At 37.0% G+C, this 12,833-nt stretch overlaps 1 protein-coding gene across 8 annotated transcripts in view; it reads right to left on the bottom strand.

Moving 5' to 3' along the window:
* Positions 1-12,833, bottom strand: part of FNDC3A (fibronectin type III domain containing 3A) — a 113,216-nt gene that overhangs the window by 5,405 nt on the left and 94,978 nt on the right. For all 8 annotated transcript variants that reach the window (XM_014250103.2, XM_014250106.2, XM_088051262.1 and 5 more), the window contains 9 exons: positions 11,146-11,214; positions 9,700-9,818; positions 7,524-7,629; positions 7,257-7,432; positions 6,079-6,192; positions 4,293-4,442; positions 3,925-4,208; positions 1,806-2,015; positions 273-439 (listed from right to left, as the gene is read on the bottom strand). In XM_014250103.2, the coding sequence (XP_014105578.2) occupies positions 273-439; positions 1,806-2,015; positions 3,925-4,208; positions 4,293-4,442; positions 6,079-6,192; positions 7,257-7,432; positions 7,524-7,629; positions 9,700-9,818; positions 11,146-11,214 (1,395 nt within the window). The remainder of the gene's footprint in view (positions 1-272; positions 440-1,805; positions 2,016-3,924; positions 4,209-4,292; positions 4,443-6,078; positions 6,193-7,256; positions 7,433-7,523; positions 7,630-9,699; positions 9,819-11,145; positions 11,215-12,833) is intronic.

Raw genomic sequence — 12,833 nt, 5'->3', positions numbered from 1 at the left:
AACATGATAGAAAGCATTTTCACCTTAACCTGCCACTCTCCTGGTAAGCAGGGGATTCTAAGTACAAACTTGTTATGTCAAAGAATGCATAAACCGCAAGTCTTCCATTTTTGGACTGAATATTTTAGGTAATTACATGAAAAGCGTGTTCTCCCACTATCCCTACCTGCACTTGAAAAGGGCTTAGTATTCTCAATATCCCAAATACAACGTAATACCAAAACAAACCTGTGATTCTTCCACCCCTCAAACAAAAAAAGAAGCACCCTTACCTTTCAAGGCAGCTGGAACAGATTTGGGAGTAGTGAAAATATATTCTTGAGAAAGGGGACCTTCGCCAGCTTCATTACACGCCTGAATACAAAATTTGTATGATGTTGACTCACTGAGTCTTTGAACTTTGTATGTATGACATGGTCCTCTGTATAAGGATACAAACCTGAAAATGGAATGAGTAGCTTGTTTTGAACACAGAAAAGGACTTCTGGAACAGTTAAAGTATTGTCTTGAAATCTGTTCCCATAATTTCCCAGAATCTAATGAAAAGCCCAGAAACACTTATTTCAGAATTAAACAGTGTTCTGGCTGCTATAAAACAGTAAGCTCCTTTTCCAGGGGCAAGTTTTTATTTCTCATGTCTTTGAAGTAAAAATCTCTTGCACAAAGAACACTACAAATTCTCTCTTACCAAACGTTCCTAAGCATTTTAAGAAACTATTTTGCATTTGGAACAATGGGAAAAGACAGCAGCTGTGTCTCTCAATAAGCTGCATTTTTTTTTTCCCTTGGCCATCTACTCCTGCAACATCTTTAGCTTTTCAAAATTAGGTAACTAGATTTTAGCTTTTTGCCCCTTTGCAACTTTCCCTTACTACACCTAGACAAAGTGCCATTTGCTCTTGTAAATCATTGTTGGAGATGGGCTCATGCAGACCTGCACAGGAGGGCAGTCACACTTGTAGTGCACACCAGATCTGTTTCTGAGAGTTTTGTACACTGGCCACTCTCCTTCACGTGACAATTGTTGCACAAACTGATCATGACAATTCTTCTTTGTTTTTCAGCTTTGGTGTCTCCAGGACACAGCACAAATTTCTCTGTTCCGGCTGGGGTTCTCATCTACTTAGTTTTTTTCTTGTCTTTTTAGAACAGATGGTACCTGCACATGACCTAATCTTTGGTACTAGCAATAAATTTCTTTCCAGTTAAAGAGTGTAATTTATTTTCCTCCTTACAGCACAGCACATAGTAGATCTCTTTTATCTTTTTGTCAAGGTAAAGCTACTCATCAGATATGGAGCACTCTAGCAGTACTGCTCATCTTACCATTTAGGCAAGGGCTCTTGCTGTACTGCCTCAGCTGACATTCTATTTAACATGAGGCAAGGGATCCCTCAAAATAATAATTTGTATTAATTTCCACTAAAATAACTGCATATAAGGCAACAGAGAGCAAAGAATTCATCTCTTCTGATATTAAGTTTATAAAATTCACAACAGATTGAACTTGCTACTTTGACAAAATATTTAACCAAAAGTGAGAGAGAAAAGTGTGCTGGTACTGAACACTGCATTAAATTCTTCATTTGAACTGTTTACATTTACAGTTGAACTGTAAATAAAAAACAATGAAGTTTTTTATCTTGCACTTCTCAGCACAGAACACTAGAGCCCTTCTTCCCTTGCCAGATGAGACAACCTCCTACATCTGCTGTAAATTCACCAAGAATTTTGCCCTTTGCTGCCATCTCCCAAGCATCCAACCACAGCGACACTGGGCAGATTAAAGCAATGCCAAAACCAACCTTCCATTCTTATCCTCCATTTGAAGGTGGTACTGGATGGAATCAGCTAATGCTTTCGCAGTTCCCTCTCCCCACTTCAGCTTCAGAGTCTGAGAACTGTATGCAGCACATTCCAGGCGAGGTGGATCTGGCGGGAGAGGCTTTGTTTTCAGTTTTATGGTGTGGCTGAAAGGACCTGCTCCAAGACTGTTTAGGGCTTGAATTCGTACTCTAGCATTTGGAGAAAGAGAGAATAAATTAACTTGAAAATAGTTTCTAAAAATAACTGGCCATATCCACCATTCTCATTAAATAGAGAATAATGGTTCTATCTACAATGAAGACTTTTATCAGTGCTATGTTTTGATAGACTGTCAAGAATATGCAGGTGTATCACTTTCCTTACATTCTAAGGAGTTGGCCAGATTAGAAATAAAAGTATTAAAAATAAATTCACATTAGTGAAAAGATAAAAAAGTTCTGTGAGTTACTTCAAGAGTGGTCCATCTTTCTGACTGTGGAGGCCTTGAACCAAAATTTTTGATAGCCACATTGGAGTGATGAGGGAAGGTAAAAAAACCCAAAACCCCAAAGAGGGGAAACCATATCTGTGACTGTTTTATCAGGTGAGTTCAAGGATGACTAACAGACATTTTTATGGACTTTTCTGAACAGAACATATTCATGTGAGAATTAAGCAATGGTGCCGAGCCACCTCTCTTGCTGTTTCCACCAGTAACACATCTCTGGGCACTTGCAAACACAAGCCCTCTTGGGTCTGCCTGCAAAGTGAGAAGGGGAAACCAAAAGTCGCCAAAGACACAGAGCTGAGGAAGTTGTAGAACTTGATACTCAAGGATAAGGTAGGGTTTTGTTTTTTCTTTGATACTCCAAGAAAGACAATGCTGGCATTAGATTTGCAAGTAAGAATTAAAAGACTTAGCCAAGAAATTTATTTCTGAAAAGGAAAAAGCCGACAACAGAGGCTCTTTATGTATTTCACAGGTAGCCACAGGGAGCAAAATGTGTCTAATTTAATTTTGCAGACTTAACATTTGCTTGTCCAAAATAGTATCTAGGTAACTGGAAAAAAGTAAACACAGTAATTAAATTCTGAAACAGTCAACCACACAACTGCAAAATATGGAAACACAAACTGTATGCAGGCTAAAGAATAAATATTTCTCCTTCACTATAGTAATATTTAATGTTACGCTAATTTATTACAGCCCACAGCTAAGGTTAATACATGCAATTTTTTATTTGCACAAGGAGTTGACAGTGTATTCTGGAAAAAAACTTACATGGGTAGAAGTATAGACCTACCTTCTGCAATGGAAGTGACTTTTTTCAGTCTACTGACACAGAGAGCAACAGCTCTTCAGATTGCCAACATTATTGTTAAATAATTATAAGGCACACAGAAACATTGTATTCTCACATAAAGCCATAAAACAGTAATTAAGGATTCAGAAAACTGCATAGCCAGATAATGTACTAATTATACTGAAGTCAGAGTGGGCTAGGAGTCTGACTTCAGTGGGACTGACATTCTCCTTTAACACTGAGGACATGTTTTTGTAACAGGGATGTAGTGTCTTCAGGCAAAACTACTGATTTTTGCATTTATATTTTTCAGTGACCCTTGGACTGAACATAAGGGATGAGTTCAGCAACTAAAATACTTCAAAAGAGACACACAGCTGGCTGATCTTTCAAACTGATATTGTTCATGCTGACTTCCGCTTTTTCTGCAGATAAGGCATTGCAAGTTGCAATGAGCTGCAATTAGATCAGACAGGACATAGTCCTTCTTGGATGGATTTTACATTTTCAAACAGAGAAGAAACCAGCCCAAAAACAGTTATGAATCTGAATATGTGATGTGACTTTAGTTAAATTGACACATTAACCAGACAGATACAACAATACTGCAATAAACTAACATAAATTATTTTTGAAAGAAAATAAAAATAGCACATCTATTTATGATGATCATCATTACAAAACTTCTTTTTGCTCCATGACTGCACTAATGTGTCTGAGAATAATAATGAAGACAATAAAAAAATACAAGGAAGCAAAGCATCTGCTCTTGTGGAGGGAACAGTAGGCTGTCAAGTAGCTGTGCACCACATACCTGTAGGTAGTATCTGGCTGTAAGCCTTCTATGAAATAGGTCAGATCCTTCCCAACAGTTATTGGCTGCTTATCTCCAAAGTCTATGCTGTAGCCAAGGATTTCAGATCCATGGTCACAAGGCTCTTCCCAGCTTATAGCAAGGCATGTGGAAGGAGAATAATGTGGACTTTCAACTTCATCTTCACTTAGTCCATGAAGACAGGTCACAACTGCAGGTACAGAGGCTGGAGTCATACATGCTACTACTTCACTGAAAGGACCTGCACCTGCAACGTTCACTGCCTGCAAATCCAAAGTAGACAGTGTTCTTATGGCAGAGTCAATTCCTATTTCCAGATTTCACTAACAATAGTTTTACATCTTTACCTGAACCCTGCAATAGTATATAGTGGCAGGCAAAAGCCCTTTCACTTCACAGCTGAGCCCAGGCCCACAATAGGAGATCTGCATGCATCCTTCCACACCGCCCCACTCCAGTCGATACTCCGTGACATCAGCTCCATTACTTACTGGTACCTTTAAAATGGAAATAATTTTAATTAAATGGAAATCAAATAATTAAAAGTATTATACTGACAGGAGAAAAAAAATCAACCAAACTCACCAGATCTATATTTTGTTTTTGTTCCAGAGGAGTCTTACCCTCCCATTTCTTTGCTGATTTTTAATTTAATACAATACAAATAACAGGCAGAATCTGATACAAACTTCAGCAAGTTCAACTAAGACAATTGCAAAGACAAAATCCTGGACTGATTCAAAAAAGTACAGGCTGAGGAGCAACCTTTACCAAAAAAACCCCTGTGTGCCCTGGTAAGAAAGTTGAATAAGAATCAACAGTGTGTGTCTGATGAAGGTGAATTACATATTGGTTGTATTAGCAAATGAGCAGCAAGAAGGGTCAAAGGAATAATGATTCCCCTCAGCACTTGTGAGGCTGCATCTCCAGTACCATGTCCCTGTCCTGGGATCCCCAAAAGGAGAGGGACATTGATGTAATGGAGAACGTCCAGCAAAGGGTCACAAAGCCAGAGTGCAACACACAACAAAAAAGTAAAGTTTATTTAATAGCAAAGTGATCCAACTAAGCGAAGATCATACTGCTGCCTTAAATTACTTACTGGTACGGTACAAACATTATGACAAAAATTTTTCTTGAAGATGGCACAGTGCCAAGATAAGAGTCATGACTTGCATTAAAGGGTATTTTGACTAGACATAAACCAAGAAAATCCTACAGAATGAAAAATCCTACAGTTTACCCAGACAGTTTTACTAGGTTGAAATATACGCATTCTTGGAGATAAATAAAATTTCACTGGGAAAGGCCCTGAGAAACTTAACCCATTTGAATAGAAGGTTGAACTAAATAACATCTAGAGGTCTACTTGTGCCTTAATTACTGTGTGACTCTGTAAAACAGACATCTAATATCACTCAAATTAACTCTACCAGAATTTTTTTATGGTATTCTTTTAAAAAGGCTTTGCCTTGTAGATATTTAAGGAGTGCTCCTCTGATATTCCCCCAGTAGGAAGCATGAATACTACTTTCTAAGTAAAACAGTTTAATTTTTTTCTGTACAGTTCTGTAACTCAGATACTTCCCCCCATCTCTAAGCCTCCAAAAAGCTGTGTTTAAAGAGTATTTCCAGATAGAAACTTTTTTTTTACAAGCTTAATTTTTATCTATTGCATTTTTTAAAATCATGTATCTAAATACTATGGGTTTATAGGAAGTCTGTGAGGCTTTTGCTACTTTATAACTGATGTAATTATATAAAATTAAATCAGATTATAAAGCCAAGAAATGCACAATAATCTACTGTATTATGTGGATACATTGTCTCTGAGGAACTATAACTAGGTTTAAGAAAAATTTTAAGATGAGACTGCGTCACTCAGAAATGCAGAGTAGCAGCTGTGGCAAAACTTTTGAAAAAAAGATCACAATAAGATCCAGTACCTTCAGCCTGCCAACTTAATGCTGTATCATAATGGCATGATGAATGACTAAGGTTTTACCTATTGGATAATCAGGTATGTTTTGTTTACAAGTAAAATGATTAAAATACAGTATTAGACTTTACAAGTTGAACTCAAAAATGCCAAAGACCATTATGTTAAGACAGGTGTTACCATGGCATTCTTACCTCCCATGACACCTGAGCACAGGCAGAAGATCTGCATGCCACTTGAGGGGGCTTGCACTGATCTGGGGGTCCAGGTGCTGTAGTTATTTCACATTTTTCGGAGTATGGTCCAAACTGTTAAAAAGGGAGTTGATACGACTATATTGTAAGAATGAAATTGCTGCTTTTTAAAAAACAGTTTACCATAGTAGGGACATGCAACAGCAACCTGAAACTTTGTATTATCTGTTTATAAAATAAATTTCTGTGGACTGTCGATTCAGGATTTATTTCAGTATCTGACTAGTCGCCAGAACAGCTATAAATTTTTCTTCACTCCAGCAAATGCAATGTGAATAAATTTGTCACTTCAAACTCTTGGGAAAACCAGGGAAATACTATCCAAAGCCTTATTCTAAAGATACAAGATGGCTGCACTGGAATATAAAATAATTGGTACTGCCTAGTTACCTATGTGAAAGAAATAAAGGATTCAAAAACTGCTGAACTATGAACCATTCTTTGCAGGGTGGAGGGAAGATAAAAGTTAGGATACTGCTTTAAAGCCTTAAGCTGCAGACCTCTCCACAGTGTCAACTCATTCTGACAGTTTTTAGTGAAGTGTACATTACTGAACAAATCAGAACTTTGGGTACATAACGAAATAAAGCTTGTTCCACAGCAACAATTGATTTAAACACCTTTAATACTCCAGATAGGGAAATTAGTCTTTTATCTGATAGAACATGTAGTCAGAAGTTAAACTAAATATAAAAATAGAGAGTCATGAAACACTAATTATTGTGTTCTGAACACCAACAGCTATAAAAGTAAAGGTCAATAAATTTAAAAACCTGTATACAGAAAATAATTTGCTACCTTATTTCACATGAGAATAGTGAAGTTGTTAACAGTGCTTTAATAAGGTGCATAGTATTTCCTAATGATTTCCTAATATTACTGTTCAGATAAAAGACATAATGAGCTATTTTCTCTTCCCTTCATCTAAAAATCCCCTTCATTATAAACTGATGCTTAACCGTCTGTTACCACAAAACAATAAGCTATGTGACTCAAATGAGTCTACATTAGAAAATCCTAATTTAAAAATTACTATTAAATGTTTCTTTTGAAATAAAAAAATCCTTAATAGTGATTGCAGTCTCTGGAATGAATTTCATTTCAGACTGCCTCCTTACCCCAGCCTTGTTAGCTGCTCTCAGTCTGAAGCTGTACATCCTCCCTGGAAGAAGGCTGCCCACTGTGCACTCAACATCAGAACCCTGGTAAACCTCTCTGTGTTCATCGCTTTCTGCCTGAAACATTTCCAGACCGTAACAGGTAATGGGTGAACCACCATCTACCTGAGGTGGTCCTAAAAATAAGAAAGAAAGAAAAGCTTATTTAATTTTAACATGTAACACATTTGGATCCCTTACAATCTCTAACACTTGTAATGAAATTACCCCAGCGCAGCTGAATTTCTCTTGCTCTTGGTCTACCCTGTAGCCTTGGGGGCTGGCATGGACCAGGAACCACTGCTGGTGTCTGCACCACTAAGGAATCAGATACCTGAAAAAGATAGATTAATGAAGTTATCCAGGCCAAAACAAAAACTATCAGTTATGCCACAAGTAAAGGCTAATACCTGAGTCAAAAACAAGACCTTCCTCTTTTTAACTGACATCTTCAAATATGTGAAGATGCTGAAGTGATCTGGTATGTATTTCTCAAACCATGCCAAAATAATCACACAATATGCAAAATTTGCTTTTGTATTTTGGTGCACATGCAAGGAGTAGAATTAAAAACAGTGGTTAATTATCAGTACAAACATAGTACAGATGCTTGAAATGTGACTTATTCAATGTAAACTCGTTCTCTTTTGCATCAGAGTGCAGTCTAATGATTTCTAAACCCTTACTTTAAGGGTTCTATCCTTTCTGTGGTAGAACCTCTCAGAAAGCAAAAGTTGGTAGAAGTGTCAATCAGAAGAGATTTAAAAAAAAAAAAGGTATTTCAACATTTTCATTGCTTAGCAATACCTGATCTGCAACAAGTTTCCACCTCTGAAGTCTGGGCAAAAATTACCCAAGAACATAACAATTCATGCAGCAGATGGCATTGACTGTTCTGGATGCACACAGAAGTGAGCACAGTGAGGGGTTATTAGCTTCAGTGTGATACAGAACAAATTGAAGTTGGAAAGCCCTTAGGTTTACAGAAAAAATGAATCTCAGAGTCTCATTTCACAACTGGTTTCTACGTATACTCAAAGAAGAATGGACTGGTGATCTGCTGCTTTTCAGCTCCTTTGAACATATTGTTGCATTGATCAATTGCTGCTACTTAAAAGGCAGAATGTTTCGCATATGTTCACGAGAAGCTGTAGAAGAGTTAATTACATATTTCTTCACAGTTGTGTTGATTTCTGACACCTTCAGAAAGTATGTGGACTTTCTGGAAATTATTTCCTCTTCGGTACTCAATGATAATTCTCAAATCGTGGCATTGGGCTGTAGGGACGTAGATTGGCAGAGCTAAAGTCTCCAGAGACTTGTGGTCTGGTGACTGAGAAAGCACTGCAGCCAAGCCAGCATTGAAGGAGTCCAGATTTATTCTTAAGGCCAGGTGCATTCCTTAAGGCAAGAGATTTATTCTGTAGTCAAGGTTATCTTTGCAGGAGACTTCTAGCTGGAGGAAGGGTACATACATTTTTTTTCATTGCAATAAGGCAGGGATGTGTAGAAACAGCAAACACCAAGAATGGAAGGCTTTGAGATTTTTGTGACAGCAGCTTGATAGTAAAGCCCTGCTGGAAATCTGCAGAGAGTCAGGGCTGGCTTTGTTACACTTGCTGCTGAGAAGGGAAAACCAATACAGCAAGACATTTTGGTACTGGCAACTGAACTACACCACAGAATTGACAGTGCACATGTGTATGTAATTTGTGTGTATAAAGGAGCATAGTATGGCACAGCAAATTATTTGGGAATACTGAAAAGTAGGACAATGTAAACATTTTAATTGTGCATGAGAGAGCACGGGAAGCATAACCCTGTAAAGCCTGAGAGAAGACTTCTTCCCCTGCCTGCTGGGGTGGCTTGGCTACTCAGACAAGGTACTCCACTGACTACTGGAACTACATTAAATTCACAGAATCTTCTGAGTTGGAAGGTATCTACAAGGATCATCAAAGTCCAGCTCCTGGCCCCAAGACAGCCCCCAAGAATCACACTATGTGAGAAACCATTGTCCAAGTGCTTCCTGAACTCTGTTACGCTTGGTGCTGTGACCAATTCCATGGGGAGCCTTCTCAAGTACCCTTCTTAAAACTCTGTATTGGGTTAGGCCTTAATGAATGACATTGTATAAATGTATTACATTGGAAAAGTATCCGTTTCTGTAAAAAAGACCATCATGTCAAACAAAATATAATATCATAAAAGAATATTCAGATATATTTCTTTAACAAACAAGCAGAAACTCAAACCACTGTGCAGCAATACTGGAACTTCTCTGAGGTTCTAAATTATGGCTATTTTGTTAGGCACTTCTGCACAATACTTGCTTAAGTATCTACTGGACCAGATTTTCTTACAGAGAGAAATTTTATTTAATAAAAATATTAGCTGATATTACCGTGCTTTGTCCTCCTTCCCCAACGCAATATACACGTAACCGATATGAAGAGCCTGGATTTAGTCGGTCACACACATGTTCCCTAGCGGCTCCGCTGTATATTGTATCCCATTTGTTTCCTGAAAGGTTAGGAATAAGTGTGCAATGAACCAAAGTGCAATTTGCCACACTTCAGTACCAGCCACAGCAGATAGCCTAACTTCACTAAAATAAGTGTGTCCCTGATGTTTAATAAAAAAAAATAGAAATTGAGACTGCTTTGAATTTCCTGGAAGATCCTATAATTTCATAAAGACAGTTTCCTAGGTGTAGGTATGCTGAAGTGAAATAGCTTCCTTATTTGGTATTTATCTTAACTAGAAGAGAACACACTGGGTCAGCAAGCAAATTCAACATCATAACCAAATAAACAGGAAAGATAGTAAAGTAAAATTTTTCACAGAAAACAGGCTTCAAATTACATTATAATTTTGAAGGCTGTAACTATAGTTTACAATTGATGAAGTTTGTTTCTGTGTTCCTAAATGGCCCAGAAGCATGTGAAATTCTGATTCCATTATTTCCTACTCTTAAACCGGAAACTCTTTAGCATTTTCTCTCTGTTTAAAAGATTAAGCAGGGAACCTGGGGACTTTTAATTAAATCTCCAACAACTCAATACACCACAGAACTTAGAGGACTGGGAATGAAATGTAATGCACAACTCACTAAATCTGCATGAAACGCTTGGGTGCATCATTCCAAAAGTGACTTAATGTGACTCATGACACATGACAGAGAGAGGAAAGCAATAGACTAAACATCAAAAGAACCACAACTGAGAGCCCTGAGAGGGCTCCTGTCGTATCTGGGGACAGTGCTGTCTTCATCTGACAAGGCTTGGGAGAAGTTTAAACTTTCATTCTTTATGTGACTGTTTCTGAACTCAATCAGGCTACTTAAGAGGTCAAGATTTTAAAATATTTTAGCAAGATAGGTTTATGTCCAATTTAGAAATACTGTCAGTTTCGCTTCTGCATGAAAGAACAGAAAAGCAAACAGCAGAAAGTTATCCCAGCTGCATCATTGTTCTCTTTTAATAGTGATAAATGGAGTACGAGCTTTTCTTTCATCTGCCATGCAGACAACAAAGGTACATGTCCCTGTCTTCTTGCCCTAAAATGTCTGAAATATGTAATTTCATTTCTAAAACTGAATAGACCTAATTAGTAAGTTAAACAAAAAGCATCTCTTGCATCACAGAATTTTGTGGCGTCTTTCTTTTCTAAATCAGAGAAAAAGAATTTCTTGTGTACAAGCATCAATGTGTCTCTATTTTCTTTTTGATGTCAGTCCCTGGCAATAACTTTCCCTATCATAATACACATTTTATTCTTCCCACATTCACACAGAGACAGAAAAAAAACCCCACACAAGTGAATTCCAATGTATGATCCTAATACTTACCACTTAAGCCTTCAGACATTTCCACAACATACGTATTTATTGCTGCTCCCCCATTGTCTTTTGGTGGATCTATAAAAAATAGCAATATTCCAACTAAGCAAGGAAAGTTAAATGGCATTATAGCTTTTGGGGAGGCAAAATCAACAAACAGCTGGAGATGGGTGCTTATTTAGATGGAGAGCATCCTAGTCCAGGGCAGTGGGAAATCACTCCAAGCCCTGCTTTGTGAAAGCCAGCTCTCAGCCCTTCTGTACACTCTACACAGGAAAAGGGACAAGGAAATCCCCCCTGGGAGATGCCACCGCAAACAATTCGGTCTCAAGTGCTGTGGAAGGCTGCCTGAGCATGGATTCAAGGACACAGACTCTAATGGTCCTGTAATTTGGACTGCAGACAGGAAAAAAGATCATACAGATTTGTATATAAAAATATTTTGAAATTATTTAAGGACAGAATTTCAAAAACCTAAATATTTTGAGACAGAAGAGAAATCAAGAGTTCTAAGCTGAAAACTTATCTCTTAACTTCTAATATATCACTAGAAATTGAGTGCACTATCCTCCCTGGTACAGTATTCATGTACAAGATACAAATCTATAGACCTTTCTTTGACATATAATCCTAATATTGATTCTTAAGGATGACTTAGAAAACAGCAAAATTAAAATAATGTGAAACAACATTTTGAACAAATATAAACACGGCATTATAATTCAACACAGAAGGGTACTCCTGCCTAAACATCACATTATGGATGGATTAAATTATGTTGGCTCTTAGGCAAGAGTTATGTATCATAAAATGCCAGCTATATAAAATGAGAATTACATGGCAGATAGCACTTCTTTGGTTGGAAGGAAATTACTCCAAATGAAAAATAAAATTGTCACATTAATTACCATTATAGAAAGAGTATCACTGTTCCAAATAAAAACTATTAAAAATTTTATATATAAATGGATATTTTAGGTTGCTTTTGATACACCAATCAGGTATTTTTAAAAACTTTATACATTATGTACTGTACATAAAAGATCAGGTATCAGGTCCTGATGTAGCAAAGCACTCTGGGAAAATGCAAGACTGGACCTGCTGAGTACAATTTATACTCTACAAGTAAATTTCTTACTATTGATGTTGAAGAATTAAACACACTAATAAATGGAAATAGATAAGAAGTGACAGTAAATGTATTTTTTTACTGTTTGATTTTAAGCTAAAGTACTGCATTGCACAGTACTGTTTAACCTTCTATTTTACAGCATAAGGCTAAAAATTCCTGAGCTTAAGGAAAAGTTTCTCAACATCCTTAGTAGATATAAATTTATCTATCAAAACCAAATAGCTTGAAGATACAGGTTGAACTTCAATCTTCTCTTTCAATAACAACCCAGAATGTCAAGCACCTGCTTTTTGTGCCAGAGAAACAGAACTTAAGTGCATCGATTAACCACACTTTTTTAAGCGTTGTAGTCCATTGCAATAACAGTCCCTATTACAATTAGCATATTATCCTTCCCATATAATTAGCTATATTGCCACACTAAGTATTTTGAGTCAGTATTTTTCCATGTAAATGGATCATAATGGCTTGGTTGAGTGAAGTGTTACTAAAGTAAAACCTGACCTCCTGTATAAAAAAAAAATATATATGATATATATATTAAAAATACAGAAGAAATACTCTA

This window comes from Pseudopodoces humilis, chromosome 2 (assembly GCF_049639895.1).
Source record: "Pseudopodoces humilis isolate 2021_Gansu_Grassland_sample_001 chromosome 2, ASM4963989v1, whole genome shotgun sequence".
NCBI classification, from domain to species: Eukaryota; Metazoa; Chordata; class Aves; order Passeriformes; family Paridae; genus Pseudopodoces; species Pseudopodoces humilis.
The sequence above is the reverse complement of the archived record's forward strand: the minus strand, read 5'-3'. Positions and strand labels throughout refer to the sequence as shown.